General features: G+C 51.0%; 1 protein-coding gene across 1 annotated transcript in view; it reads left to right on the top strand.

The window, feature by feature from the left end:
* The first annotated feature begins 10580 nt into the window (after positions 1-10580).
* Positions 10581-24407, top strand: part of SH3RF2 (SH3 domain containing ring finger 2) — a 29313-nt gene continuing 15486 nt past the window's right edge. The window contains exon 1 of the mRNA XM_051631215.1: positions 10581-11009. Within this exon, the coding sequence (XP_051487175.1) occupies positions 10638-11009 (372 nt within the window). The 5' untranslated portion in view covers positions 10581-10637. The remainder of the gene's footprint in view (positions 11010-24407) is intronic.

The raw sequence follows: 24407 nt of genomic DNA, 5'->3' as shown, positions 1-24407 counted from the left end.
TATTAGGATTTCAAGCTGCAAGTCCTGGAGATCAGCTCCAAGAGCTTTGGGTCCAAAAGAAAACTCTCCCCAGCTTTCCCCAGACCAGCAATGTATAATTCAAGGTTTCTAGTAGTTCCTCTCATCTTACAGCAAAACTGACACCACTGTATTAAATATTGATAGATATTCACAAAGAGAAAATATCAACAGTAGAGAAATATAAGGCAGGTTGGTGAATGGTGGACAGGCTGGCTTACCACAAGGGAAAAGGAGTTAACTCAGGGAGGACAGGATTAAATAGGAAATTCTGCCCATGCTCTGAAACCATGGAAATGTTTCTGCTATGTGCTGTGATAAGAACTACCCCAAATACACCATCCCAGCAGCTTTTCACAATTTTCTGACAAGGTGAGAAGTTAAAAAGACAAGTTCACAGAGAAAGCAATCCAGCTTCACAAATAGCAAATGTGAATAATCTCCCAGTCTTGCTCTGAAACCCTGAGACTACAAAGCTCCGTGTCGTTTTAATCCAAATGTGTTCCTCTACAGGTTGCTGGAGATCTAATTAAGATTTTTCTCTCTCTTTAGCTTTCAATCCCTATTTGTTATTCTTGTGCCTTTCAGGGCCTTTGACCGTTCAGGGTTGGCTTCTCAATTTAAAGGACAGTCACCCCCTGAGAGCCACCAGAGGCCCAATCCTCACCTGCAGAGCCTTGCACCTGCTTGAGGAGCACAAAATGCAGCTCTTCGAATGGGTCATTTTCTTTCCCAGCTGGCAAAGCAGAGGCTTGCAGAGGTGCAGAGCAGGAGGGGACAGGGCCCCAGCTCACCCTGGAGAAGCAGCGCGAGTGTCGGGCAGGTGGGTGCTTTGCAGGACTCTGGGTGCAACCAGCCTCCCTCAGCATCTAACCAAGGCACAGCCCCACCAGCCCCCACCCCGATGGCAGCAATGACCCATGACAGCCCAGGTTGAGCCCCAAAGCTGATCCTTGGCTGCCACATGGCTCATGGCTCCACCAGAGCAGGGTTTGTTCCCTGCACCCATCCCCAACTGGACCTTGGGGCTTGTCTTTCCTTTCCAGGGAAAAAACAAGGAGTATGTTCAGCACAAAATGCATCACCAGAGTAATTGCTGTCTGCGTTTTAAACAGCTCCTGGTGCTTATCTCTAAGAAGTATACACAACAGGAGTTAAAGTCTCTCTGCTTTTAAGTTCCAAGATTTCAGTAAATTTCCACTGTTAAATGCAGTTCCATTCAGTGGGACTTAAACTGAGCTTTCTGCCTACATCCTGCCATGGCTGTCTTTTAATTCAAAACCAGTGCTTGTAGAGCTCAAAATTCTCAATAAATGTTATATTAAAAGTTGTGGTTTTTTTGTGGAATAGTATGACAACAGTTCAGAAGTGTTTATATAGTGGTGCACTAGACATGCACCTGGCACTTGAAGGGAACCTTCTACAATGCAGCCCTTGCAACCACCCAGCCCATCTCCGTGTGCTGAAAGAGGTTTCTGTTGTGACAGACGCTGCTCCTGCAGGTTCAGGGGCTGCTGGAAGCCTCCTTGTAAGTACACACAGAAGATGTGCATCCCGCCAAGAGGACATGCACCAACAGGCCTGGGAAAACACGCAGCCATGGATACGCCCTTTTCATTTCCAAAACACTATTATAATGCTCATGTCAGTCTCCCATCCTATCTCAAACAGCAGGATCTCACATTATGTGAAAACTGATTTGCATGAATCAAGCTAGGCTCTTGCTGCATTTACTTGAGAAGCCTGATCCACCCCTTTGTCTTCTAAGTCCCGTGTGAATCAGGCCTCAGCACTTCTGCTTTTTCAAAGGTACACCAGCAGTCTTAATTTGACACAAATCATAATCTAAGATACCTTAATTGGAGTTCATTTTCTTTTGATTAAGGGAACAATCAAACAGGAAAGGAAGTTCAAAGCAGCAATGTGAGCACAGTGTGGGCACCCCTGCCCCGCTCTGTGCCTGTGAGACGAGCAAAGCGACTTCCCATCCTGACAGTTACTTGCAGGTGCTTCCAAAACACACCACATCTACCCTGGCCCTGTAATTTTCACCTTAGAAAAAGCACCCTCTGCAGAGCTATCAGTGGGATTTGCTGTTTATCAAACAGCTGGTGGCTGTGGCACAGGGCTGGAGCCCAGCTGAAATTCAGCCTCTGGGGAGGCACAAACCCATCCCATAGCCAGACACTCCCATGGAAACCCGAGCAGGCACACTAGGTCAGGCTTGTGCAGAGGGACCTGTCACTCAGATGTATGCACCTTTTCTGAAGCCCCTGTGCAGATAAATCGTGCAAAGAAGAGATTTCTGAAGAGCCTTTCTACATTTCTTACTTGTTCTGAAACACTCAGGCCAACCTTTCCCCAAAGAAGATTCCAGCAGGGACTTCCCAGGTGGTGTTTTCCATGCTCCTCCCAAGCTGGGGCTGTCCCGCTCCGGCCCAGCTCTGCGGCGTGCGGGGCCAGGCAGAGCGCAGGCAGGGACAGCAGGGCTGGGGCAGAGCCTGACCCTGCTGCAGCCCTGCCAGCCCAGCAGCCACGCTGCTCTCCTGTGGCAGCCTGGCTTTGCCTCCCACAGCCGGCAAGTAAAACAATGATCATTTTGCATGCAACAGTGAAATCATTAAGCTTCATGATCTAGATCGTCACTGTGCTGTGTTTCACTTCAGACCCTTTTCCACTGCATTTTAATGACATCTGTCTCTCAAGCACTGGGCCTCTCTTCACCCTCCTCCCCACGTCAGGAAGCGTGAAGGGATTGTTGGAAGCTGCTGGAGGCTCTGCAGAACAAAGAGAGACAGCCCTTGCCCTAAGGAGCGTAGCACGTTGCTTTAGATCTATTGCAACAAAGCCTGGTATGTACAAAGTAGGACAGAAAGAAAAGCTGTAGTGAACTGGACTGTAAAGCTTTGAAGACATGTTTCCGCCTGCAAGTTTTGCTGAAAAACGTTTTGTTGTGTTTTGCTTCCTTAGAGCAAGCCCTAAAATCCTTCTCAGGAAAGCACAGGGCAAGCAACAGCTCCAGATGGGAAGGGAGCCTGGGCTGGCCCATGCCCTGGGCACATGTGGCCCCTGCAGCCAGCTCTGTGGGACACTGATGGGGAAGGGACCAAAAAGGGGCCTTGGCCAGCATCAGGGGGCCATGAAGAAGGGCTGGAGGTCATGGGTAGGAGGATAGGTCAGGAAAGGTGGAAGAAAAGGAGCAAGGTAGAAGCTTGAAAGGAAGGACATAAGCATTGAAATTGCTTCAGTGTGGGAGCAGCAAGCAGAAAGATTCAGATCAGCAGGTCAAGAAGATAGTTTTAGCTGATAATTTAAAGGGGTTGGAGCAGGCTCTGTGCATGCTGAAGAGGACAGCAAGTCAAAGCAAGACAGAGAAAGATTATGCATAGAGTCACAAACAGAGCTGCTTGCTACTAACTTAAGGAAAAGAATATGTGCTAGAAAAAACTCACCAGCATTTAGACACCTCTTGGATGTATGAAGAGGAGAAGGTGTCACCTACTACTTGCAAGACTTAACAGTGGGGAAGATAGTGGCATTACCACAGTGGATGTGGTGGGGCCAATGAGGAACTGAGGGACCCATATTAACCATAAGAAAAAAACCTCGTATTTCTGATCTCATAAAATAAAGGTTAAAAAAAAGTGACTTCCCTGCTGCTGTCTGGCCTCAAACACGAGGCAGGGCTGGCCCTGCATTCCTGGAAGCTGGAGTCAGTGGGAGTGGAAGACACCCAGCAGCTCCAGGAGCAGCGTGCAGGCTCCCTGATGAAAGCCAGCTTCCTTAGCACCCACCTTAGCCCTGGAGACTTACATGGGCAGGTAAGAGTCCTAAGTAAGCATAAAAATCTTGAAGTCACAAAGAAACAAAAACCAGGAAAAAGCTTTTCAAAGAGGGAAATCCCCAAGGGTTGAGTTTTACTTATGGAGGCAAGCTTCCCTCAGCTCCTCCTGAGAGGAGTTCAGGAGAAGATGTGTGCCCTGGGCAGACAACAGAAGAGCCAGGAGAGCTGGGACAGAGGCAGCACCGCCTGGTAGGAGCAGACACAGCTGTGGGGTGAGAGGAGCCAGGGAAGGGAAGCTCTGGTCAAACACCCTTCACAGCAGGGGCAGGGGTCTGAGGGACACCAGCTTGTACTATGGCCAAGATACAACTCCCAGATGCCTGCAGGCACTGCTCTGTGACTCCAACACAAGGACTCAAACCCGACTGTGCCTCTCCACTAAGCTTTTCTTCACCAGGCTGACAAGCAGCCTGGATCCTGCTCTCCAGCCCTCCTGCAAAGAGGAGCACTGCTCCACAGGCAGGAGTTGTTGGAGAAGCAAACTGCCAGACCCCAAATCACTGCATGATCAAACAAAGCATCAGCAAAAAGCTCAACTAATTGCATCTTAATTCCATAAAGCAGAGGTACATTTGCAGCAGTCTGTTAAACACTTACCCCCTCCATGCTCCCTCTCCTGTACTACAACCATTCCCCCAGGCTGAGGCTGGAGCGCCCTGCTCAGCAGTATTTATAGCCCAGTTGGCTCTGCTGGCTGAGCCACAGGCCCTGCTCTGGGCTGAGGCACTCACTGCTGGCTGGAAGCACCTGGGAACACTTAAAGGTGATGTATCGCTGCAAGCAGGGCTGTTATTTGCATCTGTGTTTAATGAGGTAACTGAAGCCTGACATTTTCTGTGGTCAGACCGGTGTGAAGAACAGCTGAGAAGTGCTCAAAGCAGCTTTCAAAGGCCTGTTAGGCTGGTGCTCAGGTCTATTGCTGCTTGAAAACCCTTATTTCTTCTTGTCATAAAAAAAATGAAAATTGCCTCCCTGCAGGTTTGGCCCATATCAGGCAGACCCCACTGGAGCAGGATTTAGAGCTCGGTGTTCTGCAGTTCTTCACTGCACTGTAGGGAGAACAGGATGAATGTACCAGAAAGCAGAGACAAAGCCATGGCAGGAGTGTGGGCAGTGGCTGCAACTGCCAGAGCTGGCTTTGGTGCCAGCACCCGGGCACTGCTGGAGGGGCTGCAGCCTCACAGGGCCTCCAGGACTCAGCCAGGGCTCCCCAGAACCCATCCTTCCCCAGGAGGAAGCTCCAGCCCAGGGCAGGCAGCAACCTGCTGAGGGTCTCTGGTCTCCTGCTGCAGCCCCATCCCCAGGCAGAGCAGACATGTGCAGGTGTCCTCAGGAGGGGTAGCAGTGTCACCTGGGGCCTGCCAGCTGCACCCACTCAGGACCCACTCTGACCTCACAGCTGCCAAAGCCTGTTCTGGATCTGTCCCCAAACCTCAGTAGCCTGGTGTCAGCTTTAATCACCTCCATTTCCCCCTTGGGCTGGTGCCACAGCCCATGGTGCAGAGATCAGGTGGGAGCAGGAGGAGGAGGAAGAGGAGGAGAAGGAGGTGATCCAGGTGACCTCCCTGTACCAGGAGGACAGTGTCCAACCACTCACTGCTGCTTGGCCCAGCTCCAACCTGCTGCTTCTAATGACACTTAAACAAACACATAACAATCTGTCCCAAGGAAAATCACTGAATAAATTTAATTTTAAAATACTTCTCTATTTCTGGATAGGCACCACTCTGCTCCAGCTACTGCAGAATCAGCTGAAGCCTTCATGCTACCCAACAGCAAGACTCTACAAGGTGCACAAGGCTGTTGGGGCCAAGTACAGCACTTGACTCTCCCTAAAGTTAACAAGGAGCTCCCTGAACAACTCTGTAAGTGCAGACGGCTTCGCAGTGTTTGGCTTTTATCCGCCAGCTGATGTATACCTAACAAAAGGCGAAAAGGCTAAAGAAAGACCCAATATCCATCTCTTTGCCCCTGCTGTGCGTCCCGCAGGAGGTGAGGAGGGGCAGCGGAGCCGCGCAGCCGCTGGTTGCTGCTGGGACCGGGATGTAGCGGAGGGGACGGGGGCTGTTTCGAGAGGTGCAGGATTTCGGGGAGGTTCCTGCTCCGCTGGCTGCAGGTCCCCGTGCTGTGCACTCCCTGCAGATCCACACTGCCCTAATTATGTCTTCAAGCAAGCGCAACGTCTCCACTAAGTGTGCAGGCTTGTCTAAATCTGCAGGAGCCCGCGTGTCCGTCCCGCCGCTGTCCCGGGGAGCCGGGCGGCAGACCCGGGGGGTCACCCCCGCTCTCCGGGGCACCTCGGGGTGCCCAGGCACAGGCAGGACCTGCTGTTCTCCCCCCTTCAGCAGCAACACCAGGCGCTGTGCTTGGGGGTGGGCAGCAGGACAGGCTGTTAGCTTCAGATCTATAATTTGTAGCAGCCTGCAAGAGACACCCCCTCTCCCTGCCCTGCAGGAGCTAAAAACAGCCGGAAAGGTCCATGTTCCCCGGAGGAGGAGGCGTGGGGCATCCGCGCACGGGATCAGGGCAGCAGAGGCGTTCAGAGCCCCCTGGAAGCGCTGCCGTGCCCCTGCCCTCCTGCCACACGCACTCCCGGTTGGTGTCCCTGCAGCCCGGAGCCCCGCAGGGCTGGGGGGACACGGGGTCCCTGACACCTCCAGGGTCAGCCACCCAGGCACGGGGGCTGCGTGGATCAAGTGTCAGTTTGCTTTGCAACAGCAGGGTTTTCACCAGACGTTTTCCCAGCTATGATGTATGATAGGTGTGAAACGAGTGGAGTTTTCCATTTCTTGTATCAACGCCTTATCTCCTGGTAACTCTGCCCAGCAGGCACAGGGAGTGCAAGGAAACTCACAGTGTAAGGATGCATCCCGGTATGTCAGGCCGTGAGCTGCATATGCTCAGGTAAATACAGAAATCTGTGCCATTTTTTCCCATAGAAACCAAGCGGAGAAAGGTTTGGAGCCAGGGGGTGGGAGAGATGGATGCTCTCACAAGGCACCTGCCATGACAGCTTGGAGAAAACCAACCAAACGCTCCTCACCACAGTACACACCAGGCCTTGGGAGCCAGCAGCAAGAACCGTGGGTGTAACCCCTCATGCTCTGAGGAGTGACACAGCTCAGTTCACCTCTGATGTGTGCCATGTGCTGGGAACAGCCGCTTTCTCAGAGGAGGAGCACATGGATGAGCTCCTGTGCTCATCACAGGATGTCTCTGTGCTGATGGTGTCCAGGTGGACAGAAGCCTTCCCTCGACAGCGAGGCTCCTGCAGGCTGATGGGGACCAAAGCCCATTTGCTGTTTGGTTTGGGATCCATTTAAGCTCGTGTCTAAGTCAGTTTTGGGGGTGGGTGAAGCTGAAGGACACAGCTCCTTGGGGAATACACTGGCACAGCCACTCAGCACTGGAGCAAGGACAGGCACCTCAGAACTACTTCTGCTCTCAACCTTGTTTCCCGATTTCCAGCCCCAGGATAAACCACTGTGGTTACAAGACTGTGGCAATGGGTGTTCCAGCCAGCTCAGGGGGCTTCTACAGACCCTCATGGCCGTGGCCAGGCAGGAGCCTTCAGCAGTGCCAGCTGCTGAGAAGCTGTGTCCTCCAGACCAGGCACCCTGCTGCATCCAGCCTGGAGTTAATTACAACATTGACATCAAACAGAGACTCTGTAAATGAAAGAGAAGGACCAGCAGCTTTCTAGCTTTGCCTTTCTTTTTTAACCCCAATTATGAGATGCATTGCAAGGGACAGGTGATGGCAGACAATAAGGTTCAATGGGATGGTCTGAGTGTTAAGTGGAGAACCAGGAAAGCCTCACATCCTGATCCCAAGCTGGACATTGATATGCTGTGTGGCCTCATCTCCAGGTTTTCTCCATGTAAAGTAGGGGTGATGCTTAGCCCGAGGGGCATTCCACAGATGAATTAGCATTTGAAAAGTGCTTTGAAGAGCTGAAGTGTTATATAAATGCTAAGTGTTAGTATCATCAGCTTTTATATTGCAGCAGAACCCAGGATCAGAGCCTCACTGCACGAGGCCATTTAGAAACTCCTGCTTGGAAAAAGCCCTGTCCCTGCCTCAGCAATCCAGTGATCCACAGCCTGTGTGGCCCAGGCAGGCAGAGGAGGGGCTGGAATCACTGTCATATTCCAAGGATGAGGCTGCCCAGAGCTGTAGCACCAGTGCCATTCTCAGATGAAGAGCACAGAGTGCTTCCCACAGCTCCATATTTTCCTCCACAGGGAGCCCAGGGAGTAGCTGCTGCCTTGGACCAGCACCTTGCAGGCACAGTGCTCTCCAGACACCCTGGGTCCCCTGGATACCTGGGTTCCACCTAGGCCCCCCGAATGTGCTCAGCACCACAGGATCCCTGGGCTGGGCCCTCCAGGGGCCTGGGTCTGCGCTGAGCTGTGTGCTTAGGCAGCAGCTGCTGCTTTCCTTTGGGAATTCACTGGGAGCTGTGTGCTGCAAAACAGGTGCTGCTCCCCAGCAGAGTTTCAGTGTGTTTTGGTAGTACAGCCAAAGCAGACTGGCCTTAAAGTTCAGGAAAAACTGAAGGAATACCCACAAACCAGATTTGGCTGGAGATTAGCATTAACTGGTGTGCACAAAACCAGCCGATCAACTTCATTTCCTCCTCTTGCCCACTGCAGGATAATTCATAATTCTGTTTCCTTTCTAATCAGATGAAAATAGAACGAGTGTTAATCACAGAGCACAAATATGGAAGAATATGTAAAAAAGAAATACAACCTTCAAAACCCTTGTTTTCAATATAGTCTATGTCATGCATTGCATTTAAAAACATCAGTAGATGAGATGATATTATTTACAACATCATTCATTAAAAAGTGTGCACTCACTCAGCCAAGCACAAATCAACATATGACAGACTGCAGAGAAATGCCAAAGTATAAAGGAAACTCGAGATGAAAGAGTGAGGTCATTGGTTTCTTGCATTATCCTGAAGATGTTTGTCAACATTTTAATTTAGCCAAATGGCCACTGTTTAAAAAACAAAACAAAACAAAACTTTTTTTTTGCAAAATCATGATCTGGGGGAAGAACACTTTTTTAAAAAACATATTAACCCTTTACACGCTGGACTTCTGAGTCCTGAGAAAAGGGAAGGGATGTATGTGCCTTCTGGTGACATTATCTGTGAGAGGATCAAGTAGAAACCATTCCTTCAGATTTACAGTCTTCTTGTCTAGTATTTGTATTACTTGTAGGTTGTAAACACATGACTAAGATATGGCAGGGGTTGTAAGGAAAAGTCTTAGGTCTTCACTGCTCTTGTGTTAGGCAGCTCATCAGTATGTGTGAGCAAGGCAGAGCTGAGATAGAAATTCAGCTGATAAAGTGAATGCCAATCATGGACACTGTGAAAGGTCCCTCTGGCCTTCCCATGCCACAGCTGGTCTCTCACTGGGGAAAGGTGCCCACGGCCGACCCCACGCTGCTGCTGTTGGGCTTGGATCTCCAGGCAGTGCATGGGGACACATCCCACAGGGAGCAGTGGTGGGATCTGGACACTCTCATCACCCTCTTGTGGCTAGCCCAGCACAGAGCCCCTCGCCCAGCAGCTGGGAGCTGCTGGAGCCCATAGGGATGGCACTGGAAGTCACACAGGGTGCCAGCCCCCACAACAGGTTTGTCCCTCATCCCTCAGAGCAGCTGCTGCTGAGCTGAGCACCTGTAGGAAGAGGCGGCCGGAGCCCTCACTCCCTGCTTCCAGCACAGGAGCAGGAAGCCACGGCCACCTCGGGCCTGGCACCCGGCAGCCGCCGTGCCAGCCTCAGCTCCAGCTCCGTTCCGCTCAGCACCCCCGGCGCTGCGGGGCCGCGCCGCTGCCGCAAGCCCGGGCTTGCATCCCGGCCCGGTGTGCGCTTCGGTCCTGCCAGCCCGCAGCGCCGGGGGAGCTGAACGGGTTGAGTGACTTCAGGCTGTGGGAGGAATAATCGTCTTGGGTTGCTTCAGAGAGCTGAGGCAGCCAAACCGGGCGAGGATGGCACTGCGGAGCGCCTCGCCTCCCTGCCAGGTACCTCCAGAGAGCGCTTGTGTTTGAAGGACTTTTTATAGAACTGCTGCAAAACGGGTAGAGAGCGAGCTTAATTGGGACTGATCTGAAAAACGAGGCGTGTAGGTGTGCGAGAGAGGCGTGCAGCAAGCAGCTGCCTTCAGCCGGAGCCCAGAGGAAACAGGTCCAGTCTGATGTTTATCCTGGACTCTTATCTCCTGAGCTGGTAAATTTTTCTCTGTCGTGTCAGGTAGGATGTGCAGGGAGCGTTAAGGGCAGCTCGGAGTGCAGCCCGAGCAGGGCTGTGCACGCCTGTCCTGCTGCAGCCAGCGCTGCCCGGCCAGGGGGGCACCCTGCCCGGCCCGGGGGGGACCCTGCAGGCCCCTCCGAGCTACGGGATCTGCCGCCCGGGGAGCAGGACCCGGGGCTCCTGCCTCTGGCGTCAGCCCGGACGCCGTCCCCCCGCGGACTGAGTCACGAGTGACTCACTTCAAACTTGGATGTGAGCGCAAAGTATACATTTGCAAATTGGCTGGTGAGGCACTGCTTTGCAATGTAGGTGGGATGTATTACATACTCCAGCAGTCAAGTTCTGCTCTTTCTCCCTCCTCCCTCTCCCTCTTGCAGGATAGCTGCCTGAGCGCAGGACTCCGGCGCGGCTCCCGCGGGCGCAGGACAGCGTGGCAGCCCGCGCCGGTGGATGGGGCATGTGGATGGTTCCGGCTCCACTCCTGACAGAGCGCTGCGCTGAAAATGGATGATTTAGCTCTCCTTGACCTGTTGGAGTGTCCTGTGTGCTTTGAAAAGCTCGATGCCACAGCGAAGGTGCTGCCTTGCCAGCACACTTTCTGCAAGCCCTGTCTGCAGAGGATCCTGAAATCCCAAAAGGAGCTCAGGTGCCCCGAGTGCAGGACCCTGGTGCTCTGCAGCATCGAGCAGCTGCCCTCCAACCTGCTCCTCATTCGTCTCCTGGATGGAGTCCGGTGTGGACAAAGTGTTACCAGGTTTGGCACAATCCAGAGGTCGGGGGTCCTGTCCTCCCCTGCCTCCATCAGGAGAGTTCCCAGAGGGTTGCAGCTTCATCAGCACCGGCTGGCAACAAATCCCAGGGTCCACATGGAAGGGGTAAGGACTGTCCACGTTTTTTACTCTGTCCGTCAGCATAGAAAGCTTTCTTTTTGAGTGCCAAGAGCTATGAAACTTTCCTGTTAGCAGGACTGCAGAAATGTTTGAAGTAAGAGAGATCGTTTTGCTTGCAAATCTGGCTGCTGTTTCCTTGTGGTATCTGACTATTCCGAGCTCATCACAACAGCAATTGCAGTGACTCTCAGGCTGCGGGAAACCCAGCTTGTTCTTCTTACAAAAACTTCACAGCAGCTGTTTTCCCCAGGGGTTTTCAGGTGCTTCATGAGTTCTGGGGAGGGCGCATTTCAGGCACTTTGACTTTCGGGCAATATATTGAATTTTGACTGATGACAATTACAGCAGTAATTGCAGAGCTGTAACTGTTAGAGGTGGAGAAAGGTGTTTCCCGTCACTGCACCTCAGTTTCCCCAGCCTTAGAAAAGGAAGGGGAGCATGTAATGATGCTTGTGTCCCAGCAAAATACTTAGAGGTTCACTAATGGAAAGTATTAAATTCGAGTTACTAACTTTATCTGGGAATTATTTGCTAGGCTGATTTTAAAATTCTAAGTTGTTTCTGTCATTATCTGTAACAGTACAAAAGCTTTTCTTAAACAATGAGAACATGATATTAGGCCTGTTGAAGGAGCTTGGCTCAGACTGCATTTGGGGTAGAGACTGCCATGTGGCTTCACCTTCACATCCTGGATTCCCATTTGTCCCTCCTGAACTCTTCTTCTGTGCAATGTCTCTACAAACCCTTTCATAACATTCAAAAGCTTTTCTCAAATGGCTGTTAAACCTCAGAGCGCTTTTCAGAAGTGCAGAGCTATAAACTTCCAGGCAGACCCGGGCAGGTTTTGTCCCCCCTGGAGGTGGCCGGGGCGGGCAGTGCTGCGGTAGGTCCCTCAGTCCCGTGGGACCAGCGGCTGTGCATCGGCCAGGGAATCTCTGTGGCGACGATAAGTCATCTTGGATGGGTGGCACGTCAAAACAGGCATCTCTGAGGAGCTCCTGTCTCGGGTTTTCCCAGTGGAAAGTGTGGCAGTGTGGCCCTGAGACACACAGCTCGGGTCCTTTTCCTGGGGCCCCGCCTGGCTGGGGCTGGGCAGGCAGGCGTGCTCGGCGGCAGAGCCTGAGCCGTCCCAGAGAGCCGGCCTGGAACCTCTGCAGCCAGAAATTAGGCTTCAGCTGAGATGAGATGTAGCTCAGTCCCCAGAGGCGCCGGGCGATGCTCTCCCAGAGGGGCTGGGGCAGCAGGGGCAGGTGGGTGACACAGCCCAGCCTGGCTGCAGCACCCGCTGGGGGAGCAGGGGCTGGGCAGTCTGTCCTCATACCTCCGAGCTCCCCCGGACCCAGATAAAAAAGTACAAATACACTCATCTGCTCTTCCCTCTCACCCGTTTCACTCTTCTTTTGCCTAGTTCTCAGGACAGGTAGGAACTTGTTTTTGCCAAGGTATAATGGTGACCTCCCTCAGTCTGCAGCTTCCAGAAGTGTTTCAAGGCCAAGCTGGTGGGACTGGGCAGAGCCAGGGAGCACCAGGTGAGGGAGCCCTGGCTGGGCCAGCTCCCTGCAGGGGCACAGGGCTGAGAGAAGGGACATAAAACCACGTTAACTGAAACGCTCTTAGACTTAATTAGTTAATTAATTATAAAACACTTTGGAATCCTCAGCTGCAAGGTGAAGAATGCAACCTATTAGTCACGTTTGGGTTTGGCGGTTTTAAATACATGTAGGCAGGAGCAGATGTCCTTTTAGGTGCTCTAGTGGGGCATTAGTGCCTGGGGACCCCCCCGGCACTGGCAGCAGCCGCGTGTCCCCAGGCTGTGGCAGGGACTGCTTGGGAGGGCCTGTGCAGGGCAGAAGCAAGGCAGCAGTGAGGGTGGCTTGTCACCGTGGTGACAGATTCAGGGTATTAATCTGAAGAACCCTGGGTGAGCAGAGGCCTCCAAAGGGCTTGAACTACAGAGCAGATGGTTTTGTCACAAATCAGAGGGAGAGCAGCTCCTCCGCTAGAGGAGATCCCAGCACAGTCGCCTTCCTGGGTACTCTCAAACACAGCTCTCATTTGCAACTGCAGTGGAAGGTCGTGTGCTCTCCCAACTGCCCCAATCTGCACAGACTGCTAATTACCACTAATACTCTACACCACTTCATGCTACAAAGCAAATACAATTACCGTGCACCACGCTGCACTGCAGCCAGATACGCCATCAAAAGCAGGATTCAGGATGTGTTTTGTTTTTACCAAAGAAGTCGTTCTATAAATAAACTTCCTTTACTCCATGGAGCTGAGAAAATCACAAGTTTGATCAAAGTTTGTCTTCTCAGCAGGGATGTTTCCTTGCCAAGCTTTTTGCTCTTCATCTCATGAGCATCCTTGAAGACAAAAAAGTAAAATAAATCCCTTTGTCACCAAGCAAGCCAAGAACTCATATAATTCGAAAAGAGGAGTGCAGGCAGGCCCAGCAGAGCTGCAGAATCAGCAGTAATACAGTACTCGGTTTGCAGTGAGGAATTTAATGGAGCCAGCCTTTAAAAAAAAAAAAAAGGAATATACTAATTACAGCCCATCCCATACTATTTCTCATTTGCTAGCATTTAAATCACTTTTGAACCTGCCTCCTATGTGGTACCATGGGGTGGGCACATCCTGGGTCTGTCTATCTCTGGCCTGAGCCACCCTGGGAGCAGCCGCGCGGGCAGAGCTGCAGGGAGGCAGGGCCACTGCCCCCAGCTGTTCCTGGCACGTCTGGCCAGGTTTTAACATCTATGCAGAGAGGACAAGACTTTGGATTTTCAGGATCTCCACATAATAAACTGTCTGGAATTTAAGAATAAAAGGATTTGCTAGGAGGTGAATGAGTAAATAATCGACGCTGAAGCCTTTGAACTGGTAGGAACCGCCCCTGGCATGTGCCAGATGTGGTTACGTCTTGTGCTGAAGCATCCTTCTTATCTGGCTGCAGCCCCAACGTCAGCTAAACACGGCTTTGCTGCTGGTGAGAGAACAGAAAGATCATGTGTGCCGAGGTCTCCACAGAACGCCCGTACTTCTCTGATGAGTAGCAGACCTAAACTGTACCCTAAGCATGGCAAAAATTCACCCAGGCCACTAAACAGCTACTTGGATGATGAACTTTGTCATGCAACAAATACAGGGCAGTGAGCCAGAGGAGAAAAATTGTGAGCATGGCAGCTTGGCTTTGGAAAACACAGACCACACAAATTTAACCGTGACTCTGGCTATTTTCTCTGCACATGAACCTAGTGCTGTAACTCCCCCCTCCAGCATATCATGGGAGATAGACAGATAACACCTCTATTGGGATAAAAATACACCAAACTCCAACGTTGCCACCTTCACATGGACGTCTATATATAGTGCCTGTGTCTTGGTATTTTCTTCTACTCGAGAAACATCTCCAGGTTCTTTTTGAGTTTGACAGACAGGACTTGGATTGCTGGATCTTTTTTGAAACCTTATTGAAAGCAACCTTCACGTTTGCAGCCAGAGGAGGCAAACATGTTTCCTGACCCACTCACTGTGCAAACCACCCTCTCTGCCCTCCCCCCAAAAAACAAACCAAACCCAAACAAAACCAAACTCTTCCTTGTGCAGACACAGTAATGACCTCATAACACATCATATCACTTTAGGATGGACAAGAGCTAAGCAGATGTTACAAATGGTAGAGACCCTGCACAGGCACATTGGCTGTGCCTTAGGAGGTGGCACTGGCTCCTTTTCCTCCAGAGAGGGAAACCAGTGGAAAAAAACAGTGGTTTTCCACCCCACGCACCCAGCAGCTGCTGTGGGTGGTGCTGCTGGTGCCACAGGGCCCCTCAGCTGAAAACTGAGCTTTTATTTGGCTAAAATTTCTGTATGGCCTTCTGGGAGAAAGGGCTTGCCACAAAGCTCCTCCACAGCCACATCCCACCAGAGTTTGTCTCAGCCTAAAAAAGCACTGAGTGTGACCCAAGGGACTGTTCTGGCAGTGCTGGCCCTGCACAGGACAGCGTCCTCTGCCTTTTTCTCCTTTGCATGTAGTTTTAGCACTTTTATCTACTGCAAAGAGACAGTGAAGTCATCTCGCAGACTGCCTGACAATACACACCCCAAGAGCTGTCTGTGCAACGACAGCAGATCCAGGAGCAGAGCAGTGGGAAGCTTTGCAGTGAGCGTTGCTGCAGCCATGAGGAAGAGCTGGTGTTTCCCGTGCCAGGAGCCTGAGCCACCCGTTCCATTGGTGAGGAGTGTCGGGCAGAACCGCAGCTGGGGAGTCAGGGCACGAGGGTTACGTCAGGTTCCCTATGGAAAGATTAAAAAGAAAATACTGTTTTGATGGGATGGAGGAGGAAACACCCCATTGCACTGTAAATGCGAGATGGGTCTGTCGTTCTCCAGCCAGGACCTGGCATGATGGGTGGCTTTGCAGCAGGCTGGGTGCTCCATGATCATCTTACAACTGCCCAAGTCATTTCCACGACCAGCAAACTCCCCTCGGCGCTGTCGGTGGGTGAGCAGACGCAGCAGGCATGGCCATTCCCAGCTGACCCCCTTATTGGCACCTGGAAAACACAGAGAGGCATCGATTGCCCCTTTGCCACAAAGGGACTCCTGGCTGTGTCCCTGCAGCCCCACCGTGCTGGCTCCTGTTCCAGCACCTCTCCAGCCACTCCCAAAGCTCTGGCGCAATGTCATGGGGCAGGAAAAAGCCAGGACCTCCATGGCCAGCACCAGGAGCCAGTTTCCCTGGTTTTACAAAATAAGGTACCAAGCTGCAAACACATAAAAGTGTTTTAATTTGTTACCAAGGCAATGAGTCAGGCTCAGATGGCAAGTCAGGAATAGAACAGCAGAGTTTCTCAGCGTGTGTCTTCACCTGCTAAGTATCGTGGTCAGTGAGGAGGCTGAAAGTCTGGGAGTCCTCCTCTTCTCACAGAGTTTCCCCTCTGGTGGCTGGCCACCATCCCTGGCTCCACAAACTTGGTCATTGGCCTGAGTTTGTGATTCTCCCCTCCAGAAGGGAGGGGAGAGGAGTAGGAGGCATGTCCACATGCAGCTCTGCCTGTGTGCCCAGGCTGGAGCTAAAAAACATCCTGAGAGGGGTGAGGCTGGATCTTGGCAGGGAGAAGATGCATCCACTGCTGCCATCTAAACCTTATCCTGCTCTCCTTTACTCTTCCCCTGCCCTTCTCACAAGAAAAACTGCAGTTGGTGCCTGCTCTTAAATGCTGGGCTTTGTTCTGCTGCTATTAGTTCTCAGGCATTCAAACCTCATTTAGCAGCAGGACTCCCCTGTGCAAGGCACTGTGCCAACTAATAAAGAACCGTGACTTCTTTTTTTTTTTTTTTTTTTTTTTTTTAATAATTTTGTAAGTGGATGTTTGAGTGTGGAACCTCCATTTTGTTTTGATGCCAGGACAGGGGACACAATTTAGAAGACAGCTTTGAAGAGAAACATTTCCTTTGGCAATCCAACCCCTTTAAGAGGGTTTCCTTTGTGCCCTGAACAATTGATGGGCCCAGAATTCCTCATTGGTTTTGCAGGGAGGAAGGAGCAAGCCTCACCTGCTGGGAAATAGCATTCACCTGTGTCTTGTGTAACTGGGCTACAGAGGCAGTTGGTCTCCCCTAGGAAATGGGGAAATACAGAAAGGGGAGAGTGGCTCCGTTCTCCAGCCCTAGGTCTGGGCAAGGTGTGGATGTCCAAGGCCAGCAGGCAGTGTCCTCCCTGGTCTTGGGCATCACTTCATGACGGTCACTGACTTACCATCAAAAGGGCTGCCAGGCAGAGTGGCAGGCTAAGGTCACTAATTAAGCACTTTCCTGACATGACATGAAAACTAGATCCTGAGTTGTTGGGCAATCAGAAGGAGCAGGGCTCTGGCAGCTTTGAACAGTGGCAGGCACACATCAGAGACACCCAGACCTGCTGCCCGTGGGGTGACCACCAACACCCCTGTCCCCTCCTGCCACCAGCACCGTCCCAGCTGGCTGAGCACCTGGCTCCCCGTGCCCAGGGCAGCCTCAACCCTGCTGCCCAGACCAGCAGTGACATGACACGCTGCTCCCGTTCCCAGCACACACAGGGAGAGCACCCAGCCAATGGGAAAGGGCTCAGGAGCAGCAGGAGGAGGGAGCAGGACGCAGGTTCCCTCCCTGCACAGTAAACAGCCACTTCTGAGAAGCGCGGTGCTGAGGCAGAGCATCATGACCGGGCACGCCGAGGGCTGACACAGTTTGTTTTCCGTGCGGCTTAAAACCATGACACACAACTTAACCACTGCCCGAGATTGCTGACTGCAGCAGAGACAAAAACATCTGATAGCAGCACCCAGGGGTGGAAGAAGCCTGAAAAGCTTTTGTGCAGACACCGCAGCTCACACATGCTGGCCCCTGGCTCTGCCAGCCTCCATCACCCTGCTGTGCCCTGTGCCAGCTCTGCCAGCTGTGTCAGTGAGCAGAGGTGTCAGTGCTGGGCTCAGCTCGGCCATCGCCCACCAGCAGCCACAGGTGCACAGACGTGGCAGCACAGAATCCAGCCCCAGCATCTCAGCAACGGGCTCCCATACCTGCTTCTGCTGGCTCCTTCAGTTGCTTTTCATCTCGTCCGTCTGCAAATCACACCCACTTGCACCTGTAAAGTATGACAATGTTTTCCATACCCAGCTAAATCCATACAATTCACATCTCCAGCTTCCCCCATGAAGGCCAGCTCCTCATGGGGCAGGGTGCTTAGAAGACAGGAGCAATCTGCCTCAGGGAAGAAGTAACGCAGAAACACCCAACTGCCTGAATCCTCAGAATCTAATTATATGAAGAGACTGAAATGACAAGTTCACTTTTGATGGTTTTGTTCTCTGTGACAAGGCTGAAGTTATCTCCTCTGCCGAAAAGCAGAAAAACAGAATTGTAATGGCAATTAATTTACATTCAAATAGCTCTTTTTATCCAGCTGGATCCTAAAGAGCCACAAAACTGTGCTAGCTGAGCACACAAAGGGGAGGATGTTGGGCTCCTTCATCTCATCGTTTATCCCGTTGAAATGCTGGCAGCCTGTGGCAGGATGCTGAAGGCAGAAAGTTAGTAATCATAGTGGACAGCAGTTGTTACCGATTATCTCTATGAAAAGCCAGCACGTCCTTGGCATCAGGATGTAGATAATGACCAGCTCTCCCTTCCCGGTGTGTAAACCACTGCTCAGCAGTGGCAGGGCCTGAGCTGAGCTCTCAGATCTGTCCTGCACTCACTGCCTGCCTCCAGGCAAGTCATTCGCACTCCCACTGGTCCTATCCCCACAGATAAGGCAGAGACAGTATCTGCACCCTTCATCTGTGCCAATGATCTCTTCAGACCTGCTCTCTAGGGCAGGGATGTCTGCTGTGCTTGTGCACGGCAGCGCAGCAGCCTCTGCGGACACAAACCTTTGCCCTCACCACCCTCCCCCTGCACCGTGGGGTTGGGACACAAGCTTTCCATTTCCTACAGACATTGGATAGTCTGGATGTTTCCAGGTGGACTGTGGAACAACCTGTCCCTGTGCTGTGCAGCTTCCTGCACTGAGCATTCAGGCATCTCTGCAGAGGTGGATAGGTCAGTCTGGGCCACAGAGTGAAGATGCTCTAACATTTCTTCATCTGCCCTGGTTCTCCTCTAGTGCTCACATGTAGGTCTGGGGCAATGAAATGTGCCCTCCCCCATTGCATACTGCCTCCTCACACTGTGCAATTCCTCAAAAAGAAGGAGATGGGATTGGTAGGAAGATCTTCCTTCATTCTTTGGTACTCACCCTTCTTTGCTCTGCAGCAGCAGCTGACTGCATGGGAGGTTCTTTCAAGCACCTCAGTGCAGTTTAATATTTAGGCTCTGCTTGGGCTCCTGCTACCCAGGTGTAGAGCCTGTGCAATGGAGTTGGAGGCTTGCAGGAGCCAATTTGACATGTTTCCCTGAAGAGCAAGTCCTGGTGAATCCTGGCTCCAGGAGCCCTGACACCACCCTGTGCAGCACATCCACATTCCAGTCCCCTCTGACCGACACCAGCCCTGCTCCAAATGCCTCCAAAATTAAAAAATCACCAGAAAGCACTTGTAAACTGAACCCACAGCTCCTCGTGGGAGAGAAATCAAGCTGGAAGACATCAGGACTGGACTTTTCTTCCTGGCACTTCCTAGAATTAAATTGCTCCTCTCCAGGAGGCTGTTGAGTGTTACAGAAATCAAGTGTCTCCAGGAGCTGTCTCTGCCCAGCACGGATATTTCAGCCTCCTGCACAGAGGAGGAAGCACCAGAGCAGGCTGGACACAGAGCACAGGGGGCTGTGCTGCCTCCCACGGGGGCCTTGCAAACCACATCTCCCCTCGCCACCACCTGCATCTCCTCAGGCATGGGGTCCCATGGGACCAGGCCCAGGCCCTCAGTACGTCCTGCAAAGACGCTGGGTGCGGAAGGAAGCTCCCCTGGACATCAACAGCAATAAGCTATTCCAAGGATTGATTTGTCACTTATCCCGTCTGTTCATCTACGCAGCCGTCGACACGGGTGAGGTCTGAGCGCTGTGAAGCAGGAGGATCCCATCCCCCCTTGTTAGCTGTGTCCTGCTTTGAGCCGTGCTGTGAGCCATGCTTGGAAACCTGTGAGGGGGCCAATGAGCCCCAGGCGCAGCGCAGGGACATCCTCACGCCCACCCGGGGTGTCACAGGCAGCAGCTCAGGCTGCCCCTGCAGATGGTGGCACCACAGGGCTGGCTGGAATGGCCCAGGACAAGGTGCTCACAGCATCCAGCCCTGCTCTGTGCTCCCTGCCTGTGCTCCCCTCCTTTCTGGACAGCTGTTTGTGTCTCTCCCTGGTGACCCACACCTGGCCTCGCACACTTATTCTTAAGTTGTTTTGGGTTTTTTTACACACCAGTGCTATGAGTGTGTGCTCCTACATTAACCCACTGCCAGTAACGAGGAAGCTATAACTAGCTCGTTTCAGATAATTATAGTGTGCATTTCTCCCAGCTACGAAGAGAAGCTTTGAATTGCTTCCTCACACACATGGACATATTTTTAATTTGCTTCTTTGCTTTGTGCAGAGGGAGGCTCAGATGTATTGGATGACTGCCCTGGTGCAGCTGATGCCAAATGCCAAAAATAGTTGTTAAAAAATAATATTTTCTCCCCTATCGTCCTCATCTACACTGAGAGAGGGGAAGGGTACTGAGGTGCATCTGCCATGACCATCCCTGCTGGTGCAGTGGCCAAGGAGAGAAAAATATAATTCCCAAGGACTGCACGTGACATTGCATTGATGCCAGAGGGAGTTTCTGGTTCCAGCTTCCCAAGTTCACCTGCTGCACGTTCTCACCTGGGCTCTCCCAACAGCTCCCCAGGGATGTCCCAGCCCCTGGTGAGGGGGACACCTTGGGTCTGCAGCCCCTCAGAGAGCCTGAAATACCTCCCAGGGGGCATGGTAATAGCAGGGTCATGTCTCACTGAACACTATGGAGAAGAAAAGAGAGGGAGGAAAAAATCAGGAAAAATGAGGCAGCATTGAAAAAGTTGCCACCACACACAAAACAGAGAGGAAAAGGCAGAGCTCTGCAGCAGGCAGGGGCACCTCAGGCAGAAAAGCAGTTTTTCCTCAGCACAGAAACCCACATGGGTTTGGGTTCAGGACTGACTGCCCTCAGCCCAAGGTCTTGGAAATTATCCCATTGGTCTCTGCTCAAGAGCCTGAAAAGCATCAGCAGGCATTTGGTGTAGTACAGCATTCCCTTCTACTCATCTTCCCAGTGATTGCAGAGGCTTTCACACCAGAGAACATGAAAGCCTCCCCTCTATTCCATCTATTTAATTTAGCATTACTACTGCAGCTGCAGTGGTGCACAGCACCAGGGGGAAAAGCCTTTTCCATTCACCAGTGGTGTTCTTTTTTCATACTTGCTGCCCCTCTGCTACTGGGCAGCAAATATTCCACACAAACTTACAACAACCTTCAGTCAAGTTTTTGACGGAGCTTCTCATCGTGTTTTCCCAAGTGACTTTAAGGACACACTGAGCCCTGCAGCTAAGGAGTGTGCCAATAACTGCAATATTTGGCTGAACAATTCCTGCCACTACCACCCACTAAAGGAAAAAGCTGCCATGGATTAGCAAAAAGCACCTGGACAGGCTAATGGGAGAAAAGTCCAACACAAACCAGGTCCCTCCTCCCCCCGCACCCAGGACCGTGTCCTCACCCAAGAAAGCCTCTCGCTCTGCCCTCAGCCCAGAGCGAGCCACCTCCAGGCACACCTTCTCTTTATCACCAGGTTTAATTAGCACCTCAGTTTCTGCCATTGCAATTAACCTACTTTAAATAAAGGGAAACAGATGCCTTGCAGAGGATCTAATACATCCCAGAGCGGACAGAAACCAGCCAAAGCTTGAGAAAGGAACCAGAGCTGAGATGCAGCTGCTGGTGTTGTAGCACCAGGAGGGAGGACGAGCAATGAGCTCTGCTGCCCACAGAGGGTTTATCCAGCTGCCCCCAGCTACAGCAGGGTGGTTGGCTGCAGGGAGGTTTAGTTGCTTTTCTTTGTCTTTCCTACGTCTTAAGAACACGTTAAAATTAGGTGCCCCTGGTGTATGTCCTTCTGAGAACTTCAGCTTGGAGATTTATCTGGTGAAAGGCCTGTGGGGCAGGAAAGGTCCCTGCACAGTAAAAATCACCTTGGTTGCTCCATAGGGGTAGATAAAGGCTTGGTTTATGTCCTAAACAAAGTTGGGAAATCAGTGGGATGGTTTTGGCTCAGTACCTGAGCAGACTAAGTTTTTAAAAAGGCAAAAAAGACAGACCTTGAAAAAAATTGAGTTGGGCCTTCAGAAAATTACTTGATTTTTTTTTTTTTTTAATGAAGTGAAGACCTCAAAAAACTTAATTTTGACTTAATTTCAGTTGATTCCAAAACAAAATGTTTTGCATTGCTCTGGCTTTTTCCAATCCTCCTCTTTTTTTTAACTTTCCATAATTTTTGCTTTTAGAAGAATATTTTGGCAGTTACAAATAACCTTTCCTTTTGAAAGCATTTGTCATCAAGTGCAGGAACAGTCCAGTGTGGTTACAACTTTTCCTCATTATACAGCCAAAAACATGTGCCCAGTCCAGCCTCTCCTTGCAGCACCTCCCATTCCTTCATTCTGAGCTGGTGTTCACTGAGGCTTGTGCCAAACAAGGACCCCTTTCCTCACCCTTGTCCCTCCCTGGGCAGGAGCACAGAATCCCCAGAGCCCCCAGCCCTTCCCAGGGGTCCAGGGAGCTTTGGGGGGTAAAATGTACAAAGCAAAGGACCACCAGCATTATAATAACTCCTTGACAAAACACCTGTGAAGAAATACACCAATGTTGCCTTGTAAGTGTTGGAAATCACAAGTTAGCCCCAAAAGACAAAAATTCTGGGTATTTTTTTGATGCTAAAGAAGCATGTAAGCTTAATATTAACTGTTACTCACTTAGATCCACAAGTTCTGCAACAAATTTCAGTGAGTGAATACAAGTGCTCTGCTCTATAAAGTGAGGAGGGAGATGATGTCAGTGGTTCCTGCAAGCTCCAGGAAACAGCAATGGGGAAGAAAACCAGGCTTAGCAGGTATCTTGGAAGCAGAACAGGCTGTGAGATTTGAAAGGGCATCGAAATGGAAGAAAAGGGTTAAAGATGAGGTGAAGAAGTGAAGGTTGTGACTACAGCTAGAGGAACAAACAGCCCATCCATCCAGCAAAGGGGTGAGTTTCAGCCAGCCCTAATGTCACAACCACACCTATCCCACTGAGTTTTGGGTTATTTATTCCAGCCTGCCCCTCCTGTCTCATTAAAATTAATTTCACAGAATATCTGATCAGCCTTCTTCTTGCTGAAGAAAGAATATTCCAGACTCTCAGCCCCCATCACTGGTTCACTTTTCCCAATTAGTAATAGGCATGCATTTCATTTCAGAGTTTCTCTTATTTTTAATACATTTCCATAACTTGTTCTTGATGTCTTTAATGTTTTGCTTTATTTTGCTGTGCAACCCTTCTCTCCTCATTCCCATCCATTTGTGCTCCTCCTTTCCAAGCCCTGTTTTTGCAGTTTGCATGAGTCCTGTTTGTTTTCTGGTCTCTCCCGAGGCAATTGAAGGTCTCTTCCTGGGCTCCTTGTCCTCGTTTCACACCAGCCTGTCACTGAGCCTTTCTGGGTGAGCTCTGGCCCTCCCTTCGTGCTCTCTTCCCACAGCCTGTCTGTCGGTGTGGGAAAGGACCTGTCCCTGCAGCGACAGCTTCTTGGTCCCAGCACTGACACGGCCCCTGTTTCCCATGTGAGCCCGAGGCACTGAAGGAGAGCAAAGCTGGCCTGAGTCTCCCTTTCATCATTTTCCTCTTTTCCCAGCAATGCACTTTCAGTGTCACTTAAGCCAAGTGTGTGTGTTTACTAGTAGCACAAATTAACAGACAAAATGAGTTAATTAGAACTAAACACTAAACTAATTGCTTCCTGTTTAAACTGCTTTGTAGTAAATGCAGAACATACAATTTTTCTCTTCTTGATTCTCTCTTCCTACCATGTGTTTCCCATCAGTGTCTGGGAGTGCTGGAAGTTGTTCTCTTCCCAAAACCTAAATAATCTCCATAGAAAATTTTCCACATTTCAGGAAACTTAACATAAAGTTTCTGTCTTCCACCTTCCTGAGCTCCTGAACATGGCTGCTGAGGGCTGAACTCTGCAGAACTGGGGCTTTTATCTGATCCCAGCACAGGAGGGACAGGCAAGACTCTCACACTGTTTTTCTGTCCCAAATCCTTTGATGGAGACACTGCCAGGTCTTTGAAAGCAGACAGACACCAGAAAATGGATCTGTTCCTTATTTCCAGATTCTTACCAATGGCAGTGAAGCTCCCAAAGCCCAAAACAGCAGATCAGTTAATAAAAGGGATTAAATAAAATTAACAACAATGTAAAGTATTATTAAAGCTTCGAATCTGGTGCAATCAAGGAAAGAGCAATATCTGCAGATCTAACAGTTCAGAGAATAGTTTAGAAAATGTACAGCTGTCTGTCTGCCTGCCAAAAACCTTCCCTGTTGGCCTCAAGCAAAGAAGAAACCTCTCCCAGAGGCACAGTGCTGCAGCAGGGCCAAGCACTTTGCCTTGGTCACTTTTTCCAGTTGGATGTGAGCCTGGATGGACCACTGATCCGGGACAGGATGGAAATGCTGTGTGCTGGCAGGAGCCTGGGCCAGAACAGCACCGATAAGTGCTTGAGGCTTCAAACACACATGAAGATACTTGTTCTTACAACTTGTCTGCAGAGACAGTGGGATGAGGGCTGCGAGGGCAGCACACCTTCTCATAGTGTTCTAGCATGTGGAATGGAATATTTCAGCTGGAAGGG

The sequence above is a fragment of the Apus apus genome, chromosome 13 (genome assembly GCF_020740795.1).
Source record: "Apus apus isolate bApuApu2 chromosome 13, bApuApu2.pri.cur, whole genome shotgun sequence".
Classification (NCBI taxonomy): Eukaryota; Metazoa; Chordata; class Aves; order Apodiformes; family Apodidae; genus Apus; species Apus apus.
This window is presented reverse-complemented; position numbering and strand designations above follow the sequence as displayed.